This window comes from Pelophylax lessonae (genome assembly GCF_965119305.1).
Source record: "Pelophylax lessonae genome assembly, chromosome: 2".
Taxonomy (NCBI): domain Eukaryota; kingdom Metazoa; phylum Chordata; class Amphibia; order Anura; family Ranidae; genus Pelophylax; species Pelophylax lessonae.
Window position 1 is genome coordinate 300011395 of NC_138769.1, and position 27869 is coordinate 300039263.

The window sequence follows — 27869 nt, forward strand, 5'->3', positions numbered from 1 at the left end:
GCGACATCTACTCGAAGGCACCCAATTACCAATACTTATATACACGGACCATAAAAATCTCCAATATCTTCAGACTAACAAAACTCTCTCGCACCGACAGGTACGATGGTCACTATTCTTTTTAAGGTTTAACTTCCTAGTGACCTACACACCTGCAGATAAGAACAAAAAGGCGGATGCACTATCACGACTAACTGAAGAAAACTACTTTGAAATCCCTTCCGTTCCTATAATACCTCACAAACGCATTATTGGAGTTGTCCGTTCCTTGAAGGAAGAGGTTTTGCATGGTATAAGTTTGGATTCACCCCCACCACAACTAAATACTGATGCAGAAGGCTTCCTCTACTACAACGACAAACTTTACATACCACCTACCATACGCACCAAGATCTTGGAATTATCGCATGATGTGCCTATGGCAGGACATATGGGTATGACAAAGACTCTTAATCTGATTACCAGGCAATTCTGGTGGCCTGACATGAAAACATCTATACAAAAATTCGTCTCTTCATGCAATGTCTGTGCCAGGTCCAAAATTGACACTACGAGACCATCAGGTCTACTATGCAGTCTACCAATACCCCAAACTCCATGGGAAGTTGTGTCCTTGGACTTTATAGTGGAATTGCCTCCTTCCAAAGGATTTAATACCATCTTAGTGTCAGTGGACCATCTGACAAAAATGGCACATTTCATTGCTATTCGCAGACTACCTTCGTCCAAACAAACAGCAGAACTCCTGATGAAACATGTCTTTAAGTTACATGGTATCCCAAAAACTCTTCTGTCTGACCGTGGATCACAATTTATTTCCAAGTTCTGGCAAGAACTATGTCACATACTACGGATCAAGCGGAAGCTCACTTCTCCTTACCATCCGCAGACCAACGGACAGACTGAAAGAGTCAACCAATGCATCGAGCAATATTTACGTTGTTACACTTCTTACCAACAGGATGATTGGGTGGATCTTCTCCCTCTGGCAGAATTTGCCTACAACAACGCAACCCACAGTACGACCAAGCAGAGTCCGTTCTACTTGAACTATGGGTTTCATCCCTCTATTCTTCCACCACGCATCCTTCCTTCAAATAACCCAGTAGCTTCAGACTATCTTACCCAAATAAAGGACTCTCTGGGTTTGCTTAATACTACTATTGCACACGCTCATAGTCAACAAAAGAAGTACTATGATCTTCGCAGAAGACCTTCTCCTCAGTACGCTATCGGGGACCTCGTTTGGCTCTCAACAAAAAATTTAAGACTGAAAATCCCTAGCAAAAAGCTTGGACCTCTGTTCTTGGGACCTTTCTCAATCAAGAAACTTATTAGAAAAGCTGCAGTACAGCTTACATTGCCAATAGACCTCAAAATACATCCCATTTTCCATGTGTCGCTACTGAAGCCCCATGTTCCTGACCAAGGAATAAGGCCTACTATCCCACCTCCTCCTCCTGTACAAGTTGAAGGTGGAGAAGAATACGAGATAAAAGAGATTCTGGATTCTCGTATCCACAGAGGAAGACTTCAGTACTTGGTTCGATGGAAGAACTATGGGCCCCAAGACGACACCTGGCTAAACACCTCTGACATACATGCCTCTAGATTAATCCGCAATTTTCATGCGAAGTACCCAGACAAACCAGCTCCAGAGGCCTTCAGGAGCCGGCCTTAAGGGGGGGTACTGTAATGTTCTGGTACCTTTGGGTACCCTAATTACTCTTTCATAAGTGTATGCGCCCCACCATTCTCTTTTGGTAAGGTGCGCATACACCTTTAAGACTGATGCTGTCATCACTGAGCGCCGGACTGAATGGCTATTTAGATCGCCGGCTCTCACTCACATGTGTTCGTTCAAACTGCTTTGTGCCTTGATGCTAACCTGTCTTGAAGCTCACATGCTTGCAAGCATACCTCGCTGTCGGAACCACGCTGCGCTGATCCCTGTATCCCGCTACCGGATCATCCGCTCTTGCCGAACCTCTCCTCTGCTACATTGCTATTAGTGATAAGTACCCCACAGGGGAAACCTCTATAACCTTTATACTAAAGCTTACACTATCTAGCTCTGCATACTAAGGACTATTACTACATCTGCATTATCTAAGATTGCTAGCTCTTGAGCCTACTACCACCTGTTCTTGCACTGGGTTGATCTCTCTTGTATGTCCACCTGCTACTCTGTCATCTACTACCATACATGATTGCTAAACCTATCTGCATCCCATCTGCTACTATCTTACTTTCAAGAACATTTCCTTTCAAGTGTCTGTCATCTACCATCTCTACCCAACCTGTCTCTTCAGCCTATCATCACTGTGTTACTATATACATAAGTCACTCTAGGAAACATCTTATTGAGTGTGTGTATTTACTTGCTGAATTGAGATCATCCACACATGATGAGTCATTGAGAGTTGGGAATGGTGTCTCAGCGTTTCTCTACATGACTACTGAAGTGGATTATTTCTGCAGCTGAAAATCCACATCATACGTAAAACGCAGGAGCGTTACACACTTATGTCATAGATCTGTGATCCAACCCCCTTTTGATCTCACCACCTCCATGCTGGCATAAAGATCATCCAGGGACCATCGCACAATCTCTCTCTGCTGTTCTACCTTCTGTACAGTCATGACTGACGCGTTTCACAACTTCCCACTTCGTCACAGGGGGTGACTGTGGGGCTTGGCAACCTGGCTTATCAGCTCCCCATTGCTGGGCTGTTAACCTATTCCAAGGCACTTAGTGGGAGACGGAGTGCATATTTACGCAACTTCAATCACTGACAGCAGCGCCACCTATCCGTCTGCTCACTTAACCCTACATATGCCAATTTCAAATGAAACACTAAACATATGGTAACGCAGCTATGGTTACTGACAGGCTTAACACCTATCCGTCTGCTCAATTAACCTATTCTGACCCGGTATATAATACCAAACATTACAAAGCTACCTAAAAGGAGCTGCAAAGATATAAAGATAATATTCAAAAAAATTCAAAATTCATTAAAAATATATATAAGGTCAAGTAGTTATTACAAGACCCCATAAGCCTTAATTTCAAATGGCAATATTACCTATACATTACCCATGGACCCAGGTTCGTATAAATAGACTTAGCACTAAAAAAATAAAAAATACAAAAATAAAAATAAAATTGAAAATAAAAACTAAAATATAAAAATAAAAATAGAATTACAAATAAACAAAAGCACTATTAATGTGAAATATAAATATAAAATAATAATTATATTAATAAATATCAAGCCTATAGCATTAATATATATACTGAAAATCAATGATAATGATAAAGCTATCTTAATCTAATACTCAGTGATAAAACAATTTAGATCCAGTTCAATGTTAAGGCCTGCAGGCTCTAAAGTATGTAATAAGTATATCCACTTTGTTTTGCATTTGGAGAGGTCCCTAACCCATATAGTTAGAACCCCTCCAAGAGGGTAAAACTCTTTCTGCTTCCCAAAACTGGAGGCACCTCGGATCTCTCTGATGGTGCCGTATACACCGGGGTCCTTGAATCCCTTAATGATATTCTGTGTATGTTCACCTACTCTCTTTTATAACATGCGTTTCGTACGCCCAATGTACAATAAATTACACGGGCTAACAATGCATATACAACATGTATCGTATCGCATGTAATAGGTTGATTAATTTCATATTCACGACCAGTAAATGGTGACTGAAATGATTCATGTCTAGGGTTGAGCGGACACCTAGATGTCCGTGTTCGACGGGTTCGGCCGAACTTTAAAAAAAAGTCCGGGTCCGTGTCCCGGACTTTTACCGAACTTTTCCCGGACACCGAACCCCATTGAAGTCAATGGGGACCCGAACTTTAAGGCACTAAAATGGCTCTAAAACACCAAAGGAAAGGGCTAGAGTGCTGCAAATGGCAGCAAAACGTAATTAAGAGCATGGCAAGTGCTCTGCAAACAAATGTGGATAGGGAAATAACTTAAAACAACAAAAAAAAACAGAAAAATAAAACAATGTTCTTCTTCATCTCTGAAGGACGAGGCCCATATGGAGTAGGAGGGAGGTTGAGGTGGTGGTGGATGTGGCGGTGACATAGGCGTGCGCACAGGGTGTGCTGGGTGTGCCTGGGCACACCCTAATCACCTAGGGCACATAGCATTGCCAGTGAGGAGATGGGAAAGATCTCCCTGGGACCTGCTCTGCTCTATTTCTCCTTGCCTACAGGTACATGGCCCCGATACATTACTCTCCCTGCTGGCAAACACATGCATGTGTATTTCAACTTTGGGGTGCACACCTTAATGCAATAGGCTGCGCACACCTATGGGCGGTGTAGGTGGAAGCGGCGGTGGAGGAGGACCAGGGCCGGATTAACAGCATCATGGGCTTGGTGCTGAGGATTTTGAAGGGCCTTAAGGGCCGTGCCTTGCCATGCACCCAGAGGAGGAAGGGTGCAGCCATGCATGCCTAATTCAACATGGGATGCTGTCTCTGAAGCCCATAAACACATCCATGCATCGCCAACTGTCCCTCCTTGTCCGGCCTTCACGCTGTGTGGGGAGGTTCTGAGGGTGCTGCCTGGGGAAGCGAGCATAGAAGCCAGACTTCTGTGTTTACAAGTGACAGAAGAGCGGTAACAGTGAATATGGCCAACCCGGGGCCTATATAAAAGGTAGGGGCCTGGAGCTGCAGCTCCAATAGCCCCTACATTAATCTGGCCCTGAGGAGGAGGACGAGGTAGCCAACACTGCTTCTTTTCAAAAATTTTAAATGAGGGTACACCCCAAAAGAGTGAGAAAGAGCAAAAATGGAACAATGGGTGGGTAAGGTCGGTATCCATTGCTATTCTGCATAAGGTACGGTAAAAGTCCCGTGGGATCCATGCCTGGTTCATTTTAATGAACGTGAGCTTGTCCACATTGTCTCTGGACAGGCGGCTGCGCTTGTCTGTTATAACGCCCCCAGCCGTGCTAAATACCCGTTCAGATAATACACTGGCTGCAGGGCACGCCAGCACCTCCAAGGCGTAAAGGGCAAGCTCAGGCCATGTGCCCAATTTGGAGACCCAGAAGTTGAAGGGGGCAGACCCGTCATTCACTACATGTAGGCGTGTGCACACATACTGCTCCACCATGTTGGTAAAATGCTGCCTCCTGCTAAGACGTTCCATCTGAGCTGCTGGTGCTGCTGTTTGTTGTGGCGTGCTGACAAAGCTTTTCCACATTTCGGCCATGCTAACCCTGCCTTCTGAGGTGCTGGCGGTGCCCTGGTTGCGTTGGCGACCTCCTCCTCCTCCTCCTCTGCCTTGTGCTTCCACTGTGGCCCCGCTGTCAGATGGGAATGCCAGCAGCATGGCGTCTACCAGCGTGCGCTTGTACTCGCGCATCTTGCGATCGCGCTCCAGTGAGTGAATTAAGGACGGTACGTTGTCCTTGTAACGGGGATCCAGCAGCGTGGCCACCCAGTAATCAGCACAAGTTAGAATGTGGGCAACTCGGCGGTCGTTGTGGAGACACTGCAGCATGTAATCGCTCATGTGTGCCAGGCTGCCCAGAGGCAACGAAAGGCTGTCCTCTGTGGGAGGTGTATCGTCCGTGTCCTCTGTATCCCCCCAGCCACGCACCAGTGATGGCCATGAGCTGGCCTGGGTGCCACCCTGCTGTGAACATGGTTCCATCTCCTCCTCCAGCTCCTCCTCCTCCTCATCCTCCAGAACTGTGCCCCTGCTGGACAATTGCGTCCCTGGCGTTTGCGTGTGCAGGAACCCACCCTCGGAGCCCCTTGCGAATGACTGCCCTGAAAGCCTTGGAAATGTTACCTCTTCATCCTCCTCCTCCTCCTCATCCTGTGCCACATCCTCTTCCATCATCGCCCGAATTGTTTTTTCAAGGAGGCATAGAAGTGGGATAGTTAAGCTGAGAACGGCGTCATTGCCACTGGCCATGTTGGTGGAGTACTCAAAACAGCGCAACAAGGCACACAGGTCTCGCATGGAGGCCCAGTTATTGGTGGTGAAGTGGTGCTGTTCCGCAGAGCGACTCACGCGTGCGTGCTGCAGCTGAAACTCCACTATGGCCTGCTGCTGCTCGCACAGTCTTTCCAGCATGTGCAAGGTGGAGTTCCACCTTGTGGGCACGTCACATATGAGGCGGTGAGCGGGAAGGCCGAAGTTACGCTGCAGCGCTGCCAGGCGAGCAGCAGCAGGGTGAGAACGCCGAAAGTGCGCACAAACGGCCCGCACTTTCTGCAGCAGCTCTGACATATCGGGGTAGTTTTTAAGGAACCTCTGCACCACCAAATTCAGCACATGCGCCAGGCAAGGGATGTGCGTCAAACCGGCTAGGCCCAGAGCTGCTATGAGATTTCGCCCGTTATCGCACACCACCAGGCCGGGCTTGAGGCTCGCTGGCAGCAACCACTCATTTGTCTGCTGTTCCATGCTCCTCCACAACTCCTGCGCGGTGTGTGGTTTGTCCCCCAAACAGGCAAGTTGTAAAACTGCCTGCTGTCGTTTACCCCTGGCCGTGCTGAAGTTGGTGGTGAAGGTGTTACGCTGTCCGGATGAGGAGGCGGTAGAGGATGAGGAAGCGGAGTAGGAGGAGTTAGGAACAGGAGGCAAACTGAAGCGCCCTGCAATCCTCGGTGGTGGAAGGACATGCGCCAAATTGCTATCCGCCTCAGGCCCATCCGCCACTGCATTTACCCAGTGTGCCGTTAGGGAGATATAACGCCCCTGACCGTGCTTACTGGTCCACGTATCCGTAGTTAGGTGGACCTTGGCACAGATGGCGTTGCGCAGTGCACACCTGATATTTTCCCCCACTTGGTTGTGCAGGGAAGGGATGGCTTGCCTGGAAAAGTAGTGGCGGCTGGGCACGACGTACTGTGGGACAGCCACCGACATAAGGTTTTTAAAACTGTGCGTCTCCACCAGACGGAATGACAGCATTTCAAAGGCCAATAATTTTGAAATGCTGGCATTCAGGGCCAGGGATCGCGGGTGGGTAGGGGGGTACTTCCTCTTCCTCTCAAGTGTTTGGGAGATGGAAAGCTGAACGCTTCCACGGGACATTGTGGAGATGGTTGTTGGTGACCCAGGTGGTGGTGTTGCTGACAGATCGTCTGTTTGCGGGGTGGCAGGTGCCGGTATCACTACAGATGTGGCTGGAGCGGCCGAGACTGCAGCAGAAGAGGAAGCAGGATGAGCCAGAGACGTTTCTTGGTTTTGAAGGTGTGTACTCCACTGCAGCTCGTGCTTTGCACTTAGATGCCTGATCATGCAGGTTGTGCTCAGGTTGAGAAGGTTTATGCCTCGCTTCAAGCTCTGATTGCACAGGGTGCAAACCACTCGTGTCCTGTCATCAGCACATTTTCTAAAGAACTTCCACGCTAGAGAACTCCTTTGAGCTGACTTTGGTGCGCTCGTTCCCTTGCTGCGTTGGGCAGTAGCGGGCGTAGTGTCTAGGGCACGGCCGCTCCGCTTCTGCACCCTGCTCCCTCTTCTGCTGTGCTGGTGGCTCTGTGCGACCACCGCCTCTTCCTCCAAACTACTCAGGTCACCTGCATGACGTTCATTCCATGTGGGGTCGAGGACCTCATCGTCCTCCACATCATCTTCCACCCAGTCTTCACCCCTGCCCTCCTTGTCGGTCTCCACAATGCTGAACGCCGCAGCAGTTGGCACCTGCGTTTCGTCATCATCGGAGACGTGCTGCGATGATCCTTGCATGTACTCATCTTGAGAAATAAGTGGTTGGGCATCGCTGCACTCAATCTCTTCCACTTCTGGGGCAGGGCTAGGTGGATGGCCCTGGGAAACCCTGCTGACAGAGTCCTCAAAAAGAATAAGAGACTGCTGTATGGCTTGGGGCTCAGACTGCTGGCCTGATTTGCAAGGGGGTGAGGTGAAAGACGGTTGGACATTGGCTGCAGGTGCCAACTCTGACCTTTCTGCAGTAGACTGGGTGGGAGACAATGTGAAGGAACTGGAGGCACTGTCAGCAGCAAACCAATCTACTATCGCCTCAACTTGTTCTGGCCTCATCACTTCTAGGGGCGTTTGATGCCCTACCAAATACTGATGCAGGTTCTGTCGCCTACTCACACTTGAGGAAGGTGTTTCACTTGTGCGTGTAGCTGGCACAGATCGACCACGTCCTCTCCTTGCAACAGGAGCTCTACCAGCAGCACCACAACCCAGGCCACGGCCCTTATTTGACGGTCTCCTCATATTTCTGTAATTTAAGATCTTGCCCTAGAAAGGTTTTTATTGAATAGCGGAATAGGAAATATGATCCAAAAAAGTGTATGTATCTCGCACGTACAAAACCACACTAGGCCCCAATTACTATTGTTTCTACCCCTAAAAGGATGGATGAGGAGTAGGAGGAGTATGGAACAGACAGCACCCTCAAATCTTCAGAAGTATGAGATGAACCCCAAAAACTTGGAAAGGTGGATCTCACACGTACCGACACAGACTATCCCGCAATTCAATTGATCCTCAAAGGTTTTTATTGAATAGCGGAATAGGAAATATGATCAAAAAAAGTGTATGTATCTCGCACGTACACAACCACACTAGGCCCCAATTACTATTGTTTGTACCCCTAAAAGGATGGATGAGGAGTAGGAGGAGGAGTATGGAACAGGCAGCACCCTCAAATCTTCAGAAGTATGAGATGAACCCCAAAAACTTGGAAAGGTGGATCTCACACGTACAAACACAGACTATCCCGCAATTCAATTGATCCTCAAAGGTTTTTATTGAATAGCGGAATAGGAAATATGATCAAAAAAAGTGTATGTATCTCGCACGTACACAACCACACTAGGCCCCAATTACTATTGTTTGTACCCCTAAAAGGATGGTTGAGCAGTAGGAGCAGGAGTATGGAACAGGCAGCACCCTCAAATCTTCAGAAGTATGAGATGAACCCCAACAACTTGGAAAGGTGGATCTCACACGTACCGACACAGACTATCTCGCAATTGAATTGATCCCCAAAGGTTTTAATTGAATAGCGGAATAGAAAATATGATCAAAAAGAAAGTGTATGTATCTCGCACGTACACCACCACACTAGGCCCCAACTACTATTGTTTGTACCCCTAAAAGGATGGTTGAGCAGTAGGAGGAGGAGTATGGAAAAGGCAGCACCCTCAAATCTTCAGAAGTATGAGATGAACCCCAACAACTTGGAAAGGTGGATCTCTCTCACACGTACCAACACAGACTATCCCCCAATTTAACTGATCCCCAAAGGTTTTTGATTAAATAGCGGAATAGAAAATATGATCCAAAAAAAGTGTATGTATATCACACGTACACAACCACACTAGGCCCCAATTACTATTGTTTGTACCCCTAAAAGGCTAGATGAGGAGTAGGGGGGGTATGGAACAGGCAGCACCCTCAAACCTTCAGAAGTATGAGATGAACCCCAACAACTTGGAAAGGTGGATCTCTCTCACACGTACCAACACAGACTATCCCCCAATTTAACTGATCCCCAAAGGTTTTTGATTAAATAGCGGAATAGAAAATATGATCCAAAAAAAGTGTATGTATATCACACGTACACAACCACACTAGGCCCCAATTACTATTGTTTGTACCCCTAAAAGGCTAGATGAGGAGTAGGGGGGGTATGGAACAGGCAGCACCCTCAAACCTTCAGAAGTATGAGATGAACCCCAACAACTTGGAAAGGTGGATCTCTCTCACACGTACCAACACAGACTATCCCCCAATTTAACTGATCCCCAAAGGTTTTTGATTAAATAGCGGAATAGAAAATATGATCCAAAAAAAGTGTATGTATATCACACGTACACAACCACACTGGGCCCCAATTACTATTGTTTGTACCCCTAAAAGGCTAGATGAGGAGTAGGGGGAGTATGGAACAGGCAGCACCCTCAAACCTTCAGAAGTATGAGATGAACCCCAACAACTTGGAAAGGTGGATCTCTCTCACACGTACCAACACAGACTATCCCCCAATTTAACTGATCCCCAAAGGTTTTTGATTAAATAGCGGAATAGAAAATATGATCCAAAAAAAGTGTATGTATATCACACGTACACAACCACACTAGGCCCCAATTACTATTGTTTGTACCCCTAAAAGGCTAGATGAGGAGTAGGGGGGGTATGGAACAGGCAGCACCCTCAAACCTTCAGAAGTATGAGATGAACCCCAACAACTTGGAAAGGTGGATCTCTCTCACACGTACCAACACAGACTATCCCCCAATTTAACTGATCCCCAAAGGTTTTTGATTAAATAGCGGAATAGAAAATATGATCCAAAAAAAGTGTATGTATATCACACGTACACAACCACACTGGGCCCCAATTACTATTGTTTGTACCCCTAAAAGGCTAGATGAGGAGTAGGGGGGGTATGGAACAGGCAGCACCCTCAAACCTTCAGAAGTATGAGATGAACCCCAACAACTTGGAAAGGTGGATCTCTCTCACACGTACCAACACAGACTATCCCCCAATTTAACTGATCCCCAAAGGTTTTTGATTAAATAGCGGAATAGAAAATATGATCCCAAAAAAGTGTATGTATATCACACGTACACAACCACACTAGGCCCCAATTACTATTGTTTGTACCCCTAAAAGGCTAGATGAGGAGTAGGGGGGGTATGGAACAGGCAGCACCCTCAAACCTTCAGAAGTATGAGATGAACCCCAACAACTTGGAAAGGTGGATCTCTCTCACACGTACCAACACAGACTATCCCCCAATTTAACTGATCCCCAAAGGTTTTTGATTAAATAGCGGAATAGAAAATATGATCCAAAAAAAGTGTATGTATATCACACGTACACAACCACACTAGGCCCCAATTACTATTGTTTGTACCCCTAAAAGGCTAGGAGTAGGGGGAGTATGGAACAGGCAGCACCCTCAAACCTTCAGAAGTATGAGATGAACCCCAACAACTTGGAAAGGTGGATCTCTCTCACACGTACCAACACAGACTATCCCCCAATTTAACTGATCCCCAAAGGTTTTTGATTAAATAGCGGAATAGAAAATATGATCCAAAAAAAGTGTATGTATATCACACGTACACAACCACACTAGGCCCCAATTACTATTGTTTGTACCCCTAAAAGGCTAGATGAGGAGTAGGGGGAGTATGGAACAGGCAGCACCCTCAAACCTTCAGAAGTATGAGATGAACCCCAACAACTTGGAAAGGTGGATCTCTCTCACACGTACCAACACAGACTATCCCCCAATTTAACTGATCCCCAAAGGTTTTTGATTAAATAGCGGAATAGAAAATATGATCCAAAAAAAAGTGTATGTATATCACACGTACACAACCACACTAGGCCCCAATTACTATTGTTTGTACCCCTAAAAGGCTAGGAGTAGGGGGAGTATGGAACAGGCAGCACCCTCAAACCTTCAGAAGTATGAGATGAACCCCAACAACTTGGAAAGGTGGATCTCTCTCACACGTACCAACACAGACTATCCCCCAATTTAACTGATCCCCAAAGGTTTTTGATTAAATAGCGGAATAGAAAATATGATCCAAAAAAAGTGTATGTATATCACACGTACACAACCACACTAGGCCCCAATTACTATTGTTTGTACCCCTAAAAGGCTAGATGAGGAGTAGGGGGGGTATGGAACAGGCAGCACCCTCAAATCTTCAGAAGTATGAGATGAACCCCAAAAACTTGGAAAGGTGGATCTCTCTCACACGTACCAACACAGACTATCCCCCAATTTAACTGATCCCCAAAGGTTTTTGATTAAATAGCGGAATAGAAAATATGATCCAAAAAAAGTGTATGTATATCACACGTACACAACCACACTAGGCCCCAATTACTATTGTTTGTACCCCTAAAAGGCTAGATGAGGAGTAGGGGGAGTATGGAACAGGCAGCACCCTCAAACCTTCAGAAGTATGAGATGAACCCCAACAACTTGGAAAGGTGGATCTCTCTCACACGTACCAACACAGACTATCCCCCAATTTAACTGATCCCCAAAGGTTTTTGATTAAATAGCGGAATAGAAAATATGATCCAAAAAAAGTGTATGTATATCACACGTACACAACCACACTAGGCCCCAATTACTATTGTTTGTACCCCTAAAAGGCTAGGAGTAGGGGGAGTATGGAACAGGCAGCACCCTCAAACCTTCAGAAGTATGAGATGAACCCCAACAACTTGGAAAGGTGGATCTCTCTCACACGTACCAACACAGACTATCCCCCAATTTAACTGATCCCCAAAGGTTTTTGATTAAATAGCGGAATAGAAAATATGATCCAAAAAAAGTGTATGTATATCACACGTACACAACCACACTAGGCCCCAATTACTATTGTTTGTACCCCTAAAAGGCTAGATGAGGAGTAGGGGGGGTATGGAACAGGCAGCACCCTCAAACCTTCAGAAGTATGAGATGAACCCCAACAACTTGGAAAGGTGGATCTCTCTCACACGTACCAACACAGACTATCCCCCAATTTAACTGATCCCCAAAGGTTTTTGATTAAATAGCGGAATAGAAAATATGATCCAAAAAAAGTGTATGTATATCACACGTACACAACCACACTAGGCCCCAATTACTATTGTTTGTACCCCTAAAAGGCTAGGAGTAGGGGGAGTATGGAACAGGCAGCACCCTCAAACCTTCAGAAGTATGAGATGAACCCCAACAACTTGGAAAGGTGGATCTCTCTCACACGTACCAACACAGACTATCCCCCAATTTAACTGATCCCCAAAGGTTTTTGATTAAATAGCGGAATAGAAAATATGATCCAAAAAAAGTGTATGTATATCACACGTACACAACCACACTAGGCCCCAATTACTATTGTTTGTACCCCTAAAAGGCTAGATGAGGAGTAGGGGGAGTATGGAACAGGCAGCACCCTCAAACCTTCAGAAGTATGAGATGAACCCCAACAACTTGGAAAGGTGGATCTCTCTCACACGTACCAACACAGACTATCCCCCAATTTAACTGATCCCCAAAGGTTTTTGATTAAATAGCGGAATAGAAAATATGATCCAAAAAAAGTGTATGTATATCACACGTACACAACCACACTAGGCCCCAATTACTATTGTTTGTACCCCTAAAAGGCTAGATGAGGAGTAGGGGGGGTATGGAACAGGCAGCACCCTCAAACCTTCAGAAGTATGAGATGAACCCCAACAACTTGGAAAGGTGGATCTCTCTCACACGTACCAACACAGACTATCCCCCAATTTAACTGATCCCCAAAGGTTTTTGATTAAATAGCGGAATAGAAAATATGATCCAAAAAAAGTGTATGTATATCACACGTACACAACCACACTGGGCCCCAATTACTATTGTTTGTACCCCTAAAAGGCTAGATGAGGAGTAGGGGGAGTATGGAACAGGCAGCACCCTCAAACCTTCAGAAGTATGAGATGAACCCCAACAACTTGGAAAGGTGGATCTCTCTCACACGTACCAACACAGACTATCCCCCAATTTAACTGATCCCCAAAGGTTTTTGATTAAATAGCGGAATAGAAAATATGATCCAAAAAAAGTGTATGTATATCACACGTACACAACCACACTAGGCCCCAATTACTATTGTTTGTACCCCTAAAAGGCTAGATGAGGAGTAGGGGGGGTATGGAACAGGCAGCACCCTCAAACCTTCAGAAGTATGAGATGAACCCCAACAACTTGGAAAGGTGGATCTCTCTCACACGTACCAACACAGACTATCCCCCAATTTAACTGATCCCCAAAGGTTTTTGATTAAATAGCGGAATAGAAAATATGATCCAAAAAAAGTGTATGTATATCACACGTACACAACCACACTGGGCCCCAATTACTATTGTTTGTACCCCTAAAAGGCTAGATGAGGAGTAGGGGGAGTATGGAACAGGCAGCACCCTCAAACCTTCAGAAGTATGAGATGAACCCCAACAACTTGGAAAGGTGGATCTCTCTCACACGTACCAACACAGACTATCCCCCAATTTAACTGATCCCCAAAGGTTTTTGATTAAATAGCGGAATAGAAAATATGATCCAAAAAAAGTGTATGTATATCACACGTACACAACCACACTGGGCCCCAATTACTATTGTTTGTACCCCTAAAAGGCTAGATGAGGAGTAGGGGGAGTATGGAACAGGCAGCACCCTCAAACCTTCAGAAGTATGAGATGAACCCCAACAACTTGGAAAGGTGGATCTCTCTCACACGTACCAACACAGACTATCCCCCAATTTAACTGATCCCCAAAGGTTTTTGATTAAATAGCGGAATAGAAAATATGATCCAAAAAAAGTGTATGTATATCACACGTACACAACCACACTGGGCCCCAATTACTATTGTTTGTACCCCTAAAAGGCTAGATGAGGAGTAGGGGGAGTATGGAACAGGCAGCACCCTCAAACCTTCAGAAGTATGAGATGAACCCCAACAACTTGGAAAGGTGGATCTCTCTCACACGTACCAACACAGACTATCCCCCAATTTAACTGATCCCCAAAGGTTTTTGATTAAATAGCGGAATAGAAAATATGATCCAAAAAAAGTGTATGTATATCACACGTACACAACCACACTAGGCCCCAATTACTATTGTTTGTACCCCTAAAAGGCTAGATGAGGAGTAGGGGGAGTATGGAACAGGCAGCACCCTCAAACCTTCAGAAGTATGAGATGAACCCCAACAACTTGGAAAGGTGGATCTCTCTCACACGTACCAACACAGACTATCCCCCAATTTAACTGATCCCCAAAGGTTTTTGATTAAATAGCGGAATAGAAAATATGATCCAAAAAAAGTGTATGTATATCACACGTACACAACCACACTGGGCCCCAATTACTATTGTTTGTACCCCTAAAAGGCTAGATGAGGAGTAGGGGGAGTATGGAACAGGCAGCACCCTCAAACCTTCAGAAGTATGAGATGAACCCCAACAACTTGGAAAGGTGGATCTCTCTCACACGTACCAACACAGACTATCCCCCAATTTAACTGATCCCCAAAGGTTTTTGATTAAATAGCGGAATAGAAAATATGATCCAAAAAAAGTGTATGTATATCACACGTACACAACCACACTAGGCCCCAATTACTATTGTTTGTACCCCTAAAAGGCTAGATGAGGAGTAGGGGGGGTATGGAACAGGCAGCACCCTCAAACCTTCAGAAGTATGAGATGAACCCCAACAACTTGGAAAGGTGGATCTCTCTCACACGTACCAACACAGACTATCCCCCAATTTAACTGATCCCCAAAGGTTTTTGATTAAATAGCGGAATAGAAAATATGATCCAAAAAAAGTGTATGTATATCACACGTACACAACCACACTAGGCCCCAATTACTATTGTTTGTACCCCTAAAAGGCTAGGAGTAGGGGGAGTATGGAACAGGCAGCACCCTCAAACCTTCAGAAGTATGAGATGAACCCCAACAACTTGGAAAGGTGGATCTCTCTCACACGTACCAACACAGACTATCCCCCAATTTAACTGATCCCCAAAGGTTTTTGATTAAATAGCGGAATAGAAAATATGATCCAAAAAAAGTGTATGTATATCACACGTACACAACCACACTAGGCCCCAATTACTATTGTTTGTACCCCTAAAAGGCTAGATGAGGAGTAGGGGGAGTATGGAACAGGCAGCACCCTCAAATCTTCAGAAGTATGAGATTGTGTTCACTGTACCCCACAAAGATTGAGTTCACTGCACCCCACAATGATTGTGTTCACTGCACCCCACAAAGATTGTGTTCACTGCACCTCACAAAGATTGTGTTCACTGTACCCCCCAAAGATTGTGTTCACTGCACCCCACAAAGATTCTGTTCACTGTACCCCACAAAGATTGTGTTCACTGCACCCTAAAAGGATGTTGTTCACTGCACCCCACAAAGATTGTGTTCACTGCACCCTAAAAGGATGTTGTTCACTGCACCCCAAAAAGATTGTGTTCACTGTACCCCCCCAAAGATTGTGTTCACTGCACCCCACAAAGATTGTGTTCACTGCACCCCAAAAAGATTGTGTTCACTGTACACCCCAAAGATTGTGTTCACTGCACCCCAAAAAGATTGTGTTCACTGTACCCCCCAAAGATTGTGTTCACTGCACCCCACAAAGATTCTGTTCACTGTACCCCACAAAGATTGTGTTCACTGCACCCCAAAAAGATTGTGTTCACTGTACCCCCCCCAAAGATTGTGTTCACTGCACCCCACAAAGATTCTGTTCACTGCACCCCACAAAGGATTTTGTTCACTGCACCCCAAAAAGATTGTGTTCACTGCACCCCAAAAAGGATTTTGATCACTGCACCCCAAAAAGGATGTTGTTCACTGCACCCCAAAAATGATTTTGTTCACTCCACCCCAAAAAGATTGTGTTCACTGCACCCCACAAAGATTGTGTTCACTGCACCCCAAAAAGATTGTGTTCACTGTACCCCCCAAAGATTGTGTTCACTGCACCCCACAAAGATTCTGTTCACTGTACCCCACAAAGATTGTGTTCACTGCACCCCAAAAAGATTGTGTTCACTGCACCCCAAAAAGGATGTTGTTCACTGCACCCCAAAAAGGATGTTGTTCACTCCACCCCAAAAAGATTGTGTTCACTGCACCCCACAAAGATTGTGTTCACTGCACCCCAAAAAGATTGTGTTCACTGCACCCCAAAAATGATTTTGTTCACTGCACCCCAAAAAGGATTTTGTTCACTGCACCCCAAAAAGGATGTTGTTCACTCCACCCCAAAAAGATTGTGTTCACTGCACCCCAAAAAGATTGTGTTCACTGCACCCCACAAAGGATTTTGTTCACTGCACCCCAAAAAGATTGTGTTCACTGCACCCCAAAAAGGATGTTGTTCACTGCACCCCAAAAAGGATTTTGTTCACTGCACCCCAAAAAGATTGTGTTCACTGCACCCCACAAAGGATTTTGTTCACTGCACCCCACAAAGATTGTGTTCACTGCACACCAAAAAGGATTGTGTTCACTGCACCCCAAAAAGATTTTGTTCACTGCACCCCAAAAAGATTGTGTTCACTGCAGCCCAAAAAGATTGTGTTCACTGCAGCCCAAAAAGATTGTGTTCACTGCAGCCCAAAAAGATTGTGTTCACTGCAGCCCAAAAAGATTGTGTTCACTGCAGCTCACACACAGAAAAATGGATGTGGATCACTGACACCTGCCTATCTCCAATCCCACACCACACAGCAATATCGATTGTAGTTTGTAGAACACAGTTTCCCTAAAATTCAGCAGACTCTGTCCCTAACAGGATTGAGAAGAGATCGTAGATCAGGATTGAGTGCAGATTCACCCCACCCCCCACACAGCAATATCGATTGTAGTTTGTAGAAGACACTGACCCTATAATTCAGCAGACTCTATCCCTAAAATGCCTACAACTCGCCCTGCCTAAACACTCCGACCTGTCCCTCAATTCTATCCGGACACAAATGGTTTTTTCCTGCCTATCTTTCCCTAATCAGCAGCCAGCACATTGATGTGTGCTCTGTCCCTTAGCTAAGCAGCAGAATGACGCTGCTGCGGCGGCTGCCTCGAACTTATAAAGACTTGGTCACATGCTTCAGACGGCCAATCACAGCTACTAAGACATTTGCAGGCATGGCTGGGATGGCTTAAGGCACACCAGTTAAACGATTGTTGATTGGCTGTTGAAAGCCCGCCATGAAAAGAGCGCCAAAGCATGCAAAACCCGGAAATAAAACGACCGAACACGGATTTTTACCCGAACATACAGTAAAGTGTCCGTGTCCGTGTTCGGGTAAAAAAAATCCAATTATTCGGTACGAACACGAATAATACAGTCCGTGTTCGCTCAACACTATTCATGTCTCCTCTTATTAGTTCTTGCATAGAAGCAGGCTTTACACTTACCACAAGCAAGAAATCTCTTCCTCTCTGGGAAAAAAAGAGGTTGATCTATTATCTTTTTAACTATCTTCTCCCTAAAACTTGGAGCTCTCCTATATATAAAAGAAGGGATATTAGGTAAAATAGATCCCAATGTTCTATCCATTAATAGGACATGCCAATGTTTCTGATACATGTTTTCAATGTCCCTATATTGATAATGAAATTCAGATAGGAAACTCCACTCTTTAGTATCATTCTGGGGTCTATCTCTACTTATTAAGCAATGATCCCTAGGGATTTATAAAATATTCTGAATTTTCTGATCTAAAATATCTTCTCTATAGACTTTTCGTATAAACTTACTGTACATTTAATTAGTTCAGATTGTTCAACATAGTCATGGTCAAATGTACAATTACGCCTAATTCACATCAATTGTCCCTGTGGGATAGTTCTAAGCAGGGATGGATGGTGTCCACTATTTATAAACAAATAACTATTCCTTTTTTTTATTATTATTCAAATGGTCCATTAAGGACTTTACATTTTCCTCAGAGCCCTCCCAAATAAATATAATATCATCAATGAAACGTCTGTAGTATTTTAACTCAGGTCCTAATGAATTAAACACAAATTTATCTTCGCATTCTGCCCAAAAAATATTCGCTAAACTGGGGGCAAATTTAGCCCCCATCGCAACACCAGTTTTTTGGCTATAAAATTCTCTGTGATACCAAAAGTAATTATGAGATAAACAGAAATCCAATGCTTTCTGTACAAACACTTTTTGGGGATGGGGGATATCCTCCCTCCTACTTAATGCCCAATTTAATGCAAGTAATGCATCATCATGTTGAATGATAGTATACAATGAGGACACATCCGCAGTAACCAGAAATACGGATGAGCCCCAGCTGAGTTCAATATCATTCAGAGAGCACAAGAGATCCTTTGTATAATTCAAGAATGCCTTGGTATTGATAACACTAGGCTGGAGGAATTTATCCAAATACTCTCCCAGTCTAGCCATCACAGAACCTATACCATTGACTATGGGTCGCGCTGGTGGACATTGATCATATTTATGTATTTTGGTATCAACTGTTGATGGTAGAAATCCTTATCCAGGATTACCACTCCTCCGCCCTTATCGGCTGGTCTTATAATAATCTCTTTTCAACTTTCTAAACTCTCTATTCCATCTTTTATATGTCTATTTCTAGAGTCTTTTTTAGGTTTAATAAGTTCCAAATCTTTCAGAACTAATTGTTTGAACACTTTCACGCAGTGATTATTCCTCAAGGGTGGATTGAAAGTAGACTTATTGCGAACGCCACTATTAATCATACCACCAGCTACATTTAAATTACTAATGGAGGAAATGGAATTCGTGAGAAAATATTTCTTTAAGTTCAATTTTCTAATGTACTTATGTGTATCTATATATACATTAAATTTATTAATGGGTCTTTTCGATGCGCACTTAAGGCCCTGATTGAGGATGTGTAGAGCCGCACAGTCGCCCCCTATGATGGAGTCAGAAGTGACGAAATGCGTTGGGCATGACTGTACGGCAGCCGGAACAGCAGAGAGAGATTGTGTGATGGTCCCCAAATGATCTGTATGCCAGCATGGATGTGGTGAGATCAAAAGGGCGTCGGATCACAGATCTATGACATAAGCGTAACGCCTGAAATATTGTTTTATCATGTGAGTGTATTGAAAACTTTTAATAAACACTAGAGTGTGTAACTGTATTACACTAGCGGAGCCTTTCTTTTACATGTACCCCCATGGAATGTTAAGTATAACAAGAGGGGTGGAGGAGCAGAACAGGCTCATTAAAGGATCTGGTATTAACGTATTCAACTCAAGCGCATTTGCCTAGCCATGAGAATGGGAGGCATTAAATTTCTGGTGAGTTACCATCTGATGGGAGTGGGGACACACAATGATGGTGGAGTTTGCTGGGATTTTCTTTATCGAGGTGTCACTGGATTCCCTATTTCCTGGACTTCTGGAACTTTATGGACTTTACACTTATCTAACACTAGAATTATAGGACAAGTATCACTTGTTCACATTGTTTATTTGTTCATGCTATATTTATTTTCTTTTATCACAGAAAAAGTATATGGGTGTGGATTGTCTTTGATTATTCAATTAGTTTGTTTACACTACTGGTGATATATGTGAGTTTGTCATGTCCACATGATTGGATTTCACTATTTATTTCTTTTGAGTATTTTGAACTTAATTTGCTGGGCAATTGGAAACCAGTGTAGGGATTGGTAGAGAGGGGTCGCAGACACTGAGCAGTTGTTAAGGTAGATGAGTCTGGCTGCAGCATTCATGATAGACTGAAGAGGGGATAGCCTATAAAGGTAGTCCTTTGAGAAGGGAGTGGCCATAGTCAAGCCGAGAAATAACAAAGGAGTGAATGAGTAGCTTGGTGGTTTCATTAGTTATAAAGGGGCAGATTATAGAGATGTTACAGAGGCAAAGTCTACAAGCTTTTAACAACGATTGGATTTTGGGCTGAAAGGACAGACTAGAGTCTAAGATTACACCTAGTACCCTGGCGTGAGGGGAGGGATTGATGGTTGCATTATTGACATTGATAGAAAAGTCATGGAGGGGGGCAAAGGAATATTATCAGCTCGGTTTCAGAGATGCTTAGTTTAAGGAATTGGTGCGACATCCATGCTTTGTCAGTTAGTATATTAGTAATGCAAGAGGAGACCGAAGGAGTGAAGGAAGGAGTAGACAGGTAGATAATGTAATCGGCGTAGAGATGGTATTTGAAGCCGTGGGAGGTTATCACGTGACCAAGAGAGGAGGTGTAGCTAGAGAAGAGAAGGGGTCCAAGAATAGAGCTTGGGAAACCCCTACAGAAAGAGGAAATAAAGAGGAGGAGATAGAGTTGTAGGTAACACTGAAGTAGCGCTGTGAAAGGGAGGAGGTGATCCAGGATAGAGCAGAATCTTGGAAACCAAGGGAACTGAGTTTATTGAGAAGGATCGGATGGCTAACAGTATCAAAGGCCACAGAGAGGTCTAATAGTAGGAGTATGGAGTAGTGTCCATGGGTTTTAGAAATTTGTAAATCGTTAGTGAGTTTTAGTAGGACATTTTCTGTGGAGTGCTGCAAGCGAAAGCCAGACCATAAGGGGTCAAGAAGGTTGTTTTCAATGAGGTAGGAGCTCAGACATAGACTAAGTAAACTAAGTGTTCTAAAAGTTTAGAGGTGAATGGCAGCAATGAGGTCAGGTCGGTGGGGTCCAGTGAGGGCTTTTTAAGTATGGGAGTGATCTGAGCATGCTTTAGAGGGAGGGGAAGGTACCAGTAGAGAGGGAGAGATTAAAAATGTGAGTGAGGGAGCGTAGGATAGAATAAGAGGGTGACCGTAGTAGTTGTGAGGGAACAGGATCCAAGAGATAATTGCTTGGGTGGGCATCTGTGAAAAGTTTTGAAGCCTCTTCAGTAGTAGCCAGTTCAAAAGAGGAAAGTGTTGACTGTGCTTTTATACAAGGCATGTTAAGTGGGGAAAATGTCTGTACAGTGGAGGTGTCCTCATGTATTGCATCAATCTTGTCTTTGAGGTGAGTGGCAATGAGTGGGTAGAAGGTAGATTGAAATCCCATTGATTTCAATGTATTTTGCCGCAATGACAAAATTTAGATGAAATTTGGAAGACAATAAAACATTTCTCTTTTCTAGTCCTCTATATTATGACTATCTAGGCAGAGGGTTTATTCACAATGGGCCTACAAATTGTCAGTCAAAGTCAGTGTTATGCTTTGAGCCCCATCAGGCCAACTGTCTTATGCGACTCTCAGATAAATTGTGCCATTTTTGGAATCAATCACTTAGCAGAGAATTTCCCCTTGTCCTACTCTGTTTTGTTCCAAAATTGCTGGTGCTAAAATACAGCTGTCAAGCTGTAAACATCAGGACTGTAAAATGTTATACCAAAACCTACAGATATAAAATATGTTTAAAAAAAATAAATTATTTTTTTGAATTTTTAAAATATTACCATATAATCAAGTCATATGACACCTCCCAGTAATGAATATAGAGCAAAAATTATTATTGTTTCAAAGAATCACAGGAGACTACTAATTTTAAAGCACAAGGTTTGCTGTAATTTTTTCCTGTATGTGGTCAAAAAGTAAATCAATAATAGCTTCACAATGACACTAAACAAGATGAACAACAAATTTCAGCAACCCTCTGCAACATCCTGAAGTGAACCTGTCATTACAGATATTTGTACATACCGAAAAACTCTGTAAAAGAAGAGGTAAGTACTTACTTTTCTGACAGCCCATTTGTTGAACTGCCACTGCTTTGTTTTTCCTCAGTTGCTACAGGTATTTTACCTTTCAGGTAAGTTGGGTGTTTGTTACTCCGCGCCCCCCCCCCCCCCCCCACATACATACACACACGCACACACTTTGGTTTCTCCTATTGGATCAAATGTCCTGTAGTGGTGCAGTAGCTAGAACCACCACACTCTTAGGGGGGAAGTACTGTATTTTCTGGCGTATAAGACTACTTTTGAACCTCAAATAAATCCCCCAAAAATGGGGGGGTCGTCTTATACGCCGAGTATAATATCTCCAATGAAACCTAAGTATTATGAGAGATTAGATGTATTACAGTACTTGGGGTACCTTGGAGATCTATGAGAAATCTGATGTTTTTCAATGGTGTTGCCTTGCTTCAGAAAAGGGGGGTAGTCTTATATGGCGAGTATAGCCCAAAACCTATGTTTTAACTTTAAAATTAGGGGGGGCGTCTTATACGCCCAGTCGTCTTATACGCCGGAAAATATATACAGTATCTACATACTCAAAAGGAATTACTGCTGCAGCTAGAGGAGAAGCAGGGCAGTGGTATTTGAATACAGATTTCACTGAAAAGGTAGGCATATTGCCTTTACTTTTACAGGTTATGCCTTGTGTATAAGCAACTCTGTGGTTGCAGGGTCTCCTTAAGCAATCTGCACATAAAATAGATAGGCCATACACAATTCAATTTTGTTGGCCCTTTCTTCAGCCAGCTAGGAAAAAAATTACAAACAACTGGTTAGCAGGAGGGTCTGTCTAACTGACCCATTTACTCATTTACATCTAATTAGATTTTGTCACATAACATAATCAAATCAACAGCTATTAAATGCTTCTGCATGTGAAAATATCATGCAGCCAGCATAGACTGGAAATTGTAGATATGTTGACACTTTCCACCAGGAATTAAAAAAGAGTAATCATTTTTTTTCCCAGTAGCAGTCCCTGACCTTTTCCATGTAAACTGACATAAATTAGGAGAACTTACATTAGTACATTATGTGACCAATGAAACCAGTGGGTTCATTGGCAACAATCATATCCCATTTGGCAAGTAGCCTGAAGCTATTTTAATAGCTATATTTTATTAGCATGGCAATTTAGAGCAAGGTGTCACTTGTGGAAGCTTTATCACGATAAGCAACTTCTTATCATGGAATCCAACCCTATCATTAGTGGTAAACTCTGTTCAGCAAATAATTGTAAATATACATTTTAGACAATGTGTGTTCTTACCATCATATGTGACATATGGCACTTGGAAACCACGGGCACTGTTGACCTCATTACTTTTAAAGTGTACCCAAAGCTTGCGTGACCGGGCTGTAAAGGCAATAGGCCGCTCATATGTCTGACAAGTCTCATAGGTGGTGATTGAAGAAGGTGAAGCTGTAAGTCAACAAATGAAACCAACGCATTAAAATACATTTTAAAATTCCTAGCTGCATCTGAATACTCTTGCTTTCCACTCTTGTACCGGGTATGATTCTGTTTCAAAATATTTATTGCACAGCTAAAAGGCTTATTTACTATTAAAGCATCAACTACATTTTAGCTGGGACAGTGGTAATAACGGGGGATTTTACCTACCCTGAAATTGACTAGAGTAATGGCACTGCTAGAACAGTAAAAGTTAGGAATTTTCTTAAACCTATTACATGACAAATTTACGGTACAGTTCATAGAGGCCCCAACAAGAAATTATGTTCTGCTGGACCTGTTAATCCCATATTATACAGAGCCTATTACTAATGTTTAGATAAGGGGACATCTGGGTAGCAGTGACCATAACACCGTTTTATTAAATGTTAGCTGTAAACAGCAAACATACTGGGAAGATAAAAGCACTTCAGTTTAGGAGAGGGCTGCTCTTCAAGAGTTATGGCCGGAATACAAGATAAGAAAATCGGCCGAAAATTTCCGTTCAGCGAGCGATCGGCTGATATTCTACTCGTTAATGTCCGGCCATCAATGAGCGATATCGATATTGTAAACGAAAAATACCGTTTGAAAAACCCGAAAAATTCTGTTGTCTCGTTTGCCAAAGAACGATATTCTATACGTTGATGTTGAGGTCGTTCAGTTTAACCTCATCACGCATGCCCGAAACGCAACGTTTTCGACCGACGAACACTGTTTCGATAGTCGGCTGGCATCGGTCGGGCGATATTCGGGCCGTGTATGTTGGCAAAGTTTTCGACAGACAAATACTTTTTCAAAAGTCGGTGGTCGAATGATCGGGCGATATTCTAATCGTGTATTCACACCATTAGACTAGGAGGAATGATGTCATTAAAAAGCACAGAACAGAAATGGGAATGCTTCAAATCGATTGTAAGCAAACAAACTGCAAAATGTATTTCCATGGGCAATATTTTTAAAAGGTTTAAAATAAAACCTATGTGGCTCAGGTCCAAAGTTAAAATCATTTAAAAAATATATAAAAATGAAGGAACACTATCACAATTTAAAAGATACAAAGAATATATCAATATATGTAAAAAGGTATTCAAGATTGCAAAAATTAAAAAACGAATGATAGTTTTCAAAAGAGAGCAGGAAAACCCCCCAAATTTTCATCAAATATATAACAGTAAAAAGGTTAGGTCTGAGCATGTAGACCTTACTAGATCATTTTGAGTTGGTTACTGGGGTCAAGGCAAATTTATTGAACACCTTCTCCAGCCCTGTATATACAAAGGAAAATGTGAAAGCCCAAGTCCTTAATGGAAGTAGTATTGACAAACCCCTAAATGATCCACAAAAGCTCAAAATTGACATGCTCCAGAAACATTTAGACAAAATAAAGGTGAATAAAGCACCCAAGGGTCCTCAAAGAGGTGAGCCCTTCCTGCTCAGGCCAATTTTCAGCTTTCAGCCCTGTTTTAAATGACAATTGCGTGGTCATGCAACACTACACAAATTAAAATTTTATCATTCTGTTTTCACACAATTAGAGTTTTCTTTTGGGGGTATTTTATCACTGCTGGGTTTTTTATTTTTTGCTAAAAAAAAAAAAGAAAAAAGCCTGAACATTTTGAAAAAAAAAAGTTTTTCTTAGTTTCTGTGAGAAAATGTTGTAAATTTTCTCCTTCACTGATGTGCGCTGATCAGGCTGCACTGATGGGCACTGATAGGCTGCACTCATGGGCACTAATCTATTACACTGATGGCTGGGCACTGATGGGCACAGATAGGTGGCATTTATGGGCAATGATAGGTTGCACAGATAGGCTGCACTGATGAGCAGGCACTGAGGGACACTGAAAGGTATCACTGGCTGGCATCACTGATGGGCACAGATTGGCATCACTAATGGGCACACATTGGCATCACTGATGGGCACAGATTGGTATCCCAGATGGTCTCTGACTGGCATCAATGGTGGGAACTGTTGGGGCTGCACTGATAATCAGGGCACTGATGATCAGTGCACTGATTACCTGTACAGGTCTTCCCTGCAAGGAGATGTAGCTCCCTAGACAATATAGTGGCTATGGACATAGTATACTTAGATTTTGCCAAAGCATTTGGCATAGTTAAATCAAGCATGGAACTAATGTGTCAATTAAAGTCCAAGGGCCTAGAAATTTTCAATTTGTAACTCTGTTTTACTCTCAATGGTCCAAGGTGGTATAGTGTTGGTACACCAAGCTATGCAGTGGAGGTACGTCCTTACAGGATGTCTTCAACTTACAAGCTGACCTCAATGTACTTTTTAATTGGGCAACCATGTGGCAAATGAGGTTTAATGTCGATAAATGTAAAATATGCACTTGGGGCTAAAAATGCATGCATCACACACACTAGGAGGAGAACAGCTGGGGGAGTCAATGGTAGAGATGGATCTGGGTGTTCTGGGAGATTACAGACTTAATAGCATGCAATGACAGGCTGAAGTTTCTAAAGCAAGCAAAATACTTTCTTGTATTAAAAGAGGTATGGACTGCAGGGAAAGAGATATAATTTTATCTCTGTAAAAATTATTAATAAGACCTCATCTGGAATATGCAATTCAATTTTGGGGCTTCATTCTCAAAAAGGATATTGGGGAACTGGAGAAAGTACAGAGAAGAGCAACCAAACTGTGAAAGAGGCATGGAGGAGTTCAGCTATGAGGAAAGATTAGAAGAACTGAATTTATTCTCTCTTGAGAAGAGGCAATTTAGGGGGGATAGGAGGCGTGCTGCGCTACCTCTTTCATGTAATGGTATAGCAAATCAGAAGAAATCCGAAAACATGTAACTCTTTAGGTCAGATATGCGAAATGTGGACAAATCCAATATAAACCATCTCATACAAAATATACAAAGTATACGAAAAATTATGCTAATAGAGGACAGAATAAATATTCCAGTGCATTAGTAAAGTGCTTGAGGGTAGTGCAAAATCTGATGTTAAAAAATTCCTAGTGCTATGATGGCCAAAAGTGCTTGGTGCAGATAGATGAAACGTCAATACATAGTAGAAAATAGATATATAAATCGAAAATATTGGTGCTGGTAAATATGTGCGCAGAGTGATATTACTTGAAAATATATAAAAAAAACAGTACTTGGCTAAAAAAGTATAAAAAATATATATAGATACAAATAGTCCCAGACAAAAATATATCACATATGCCTTGATGCAAAAAAATGCACTGATAATAAGTTCACTTATTCAAATAAAGTGCATTGTGCAGGAATCTTGGGAAAGGAAAAAACCACAGGTCTCTTCACACGTGATCAATGTGTTGATAATATATTGTGCTAAACCAAAAGATGGGTGCTGGTGCTGGTAATCAAATCGGGGTATGCATGCAGATAGGCGTTACCAGGTATCTTCAAACTAAAGTGCAAGTGATGGACAGTAGGGGGCCCCCTAACTGTGTGGTTGGCCTCTCACCTGTCACTTTCTTGTATAAAGCCTTATAGATAGAAATGTACAAATATAAAACTCCTCATGGTGTAGTATTTCAAAGATTTATTTAAATAAAAAAGTAGCAAATCACATAGAGGATAGTAGTCAGCAGTATAGTATTGCAGGTAGCGTGCGTCTCTTCCTGGTATGCCACTTCCGGGTTTACGCGTTACGTCACGTGACTTCGTGACTTCTTCCGGGAAGGAAGAAGAAAGGAACTCCATGAGGAGTTTTATATTTGTACCCCACCTCTGAGAGCATTACCAGGAGTAGCGGAGTACCCCCACAGGATCCCCATCCTTAGGATCTTAGGAGAACCCCACCTATAGGACCCCAGGAGTGAACACCAATACCCCCCCACCAGAGGGCATACCGATACCAGGAGCCAGGAGAGGGACCCATCCATAGAACCCTGCAGCCATTATCTATCTATAAGGCTTTATACAAGAAAGTGACTGGTGAGAGGCCAACTACACAGTTAGGGGGCCTCATGGAGTTCCTTCCTTCTTCCTTCCTGGAAGAAGTCACAAAGTCACGTGACGTAACGTGTAGACCCGGAAGTGGCATACCAGGAAGAGACGCACGCTACCTGCAATACTATACTGCTGACTACTATCCTCTATGTGAGTTGCTACTTTTTTATTTAAATA

General features: G+C 43.3%; 1 protein-coding gene across 3 annotated transcripts in view; it reads right to left on the reverse strand.

The window, feature by feature from the left end:
• SCUBE3 (signal peptide, CUB domain and EGF like domain containing 3) overlaps positions 1–27869 on the reverse strand; it is a 192972-nt gene that overhangs the window by 15815 nt on the left and 149288 nt on the right. For all 3 annotated transcript variants that reach the window (XM_082245254.1, XM_082245253.1, XM_082245255.1), the window contains one exon: positions 23554–23706. In XM_082245254.1, coding sequence (XP_082101380.1) covers positions 23554–23706 — 153 coding nt within the window. The remainder of the gene's footprint in view (positions 1–23553; positions 23707–27869) is intronic.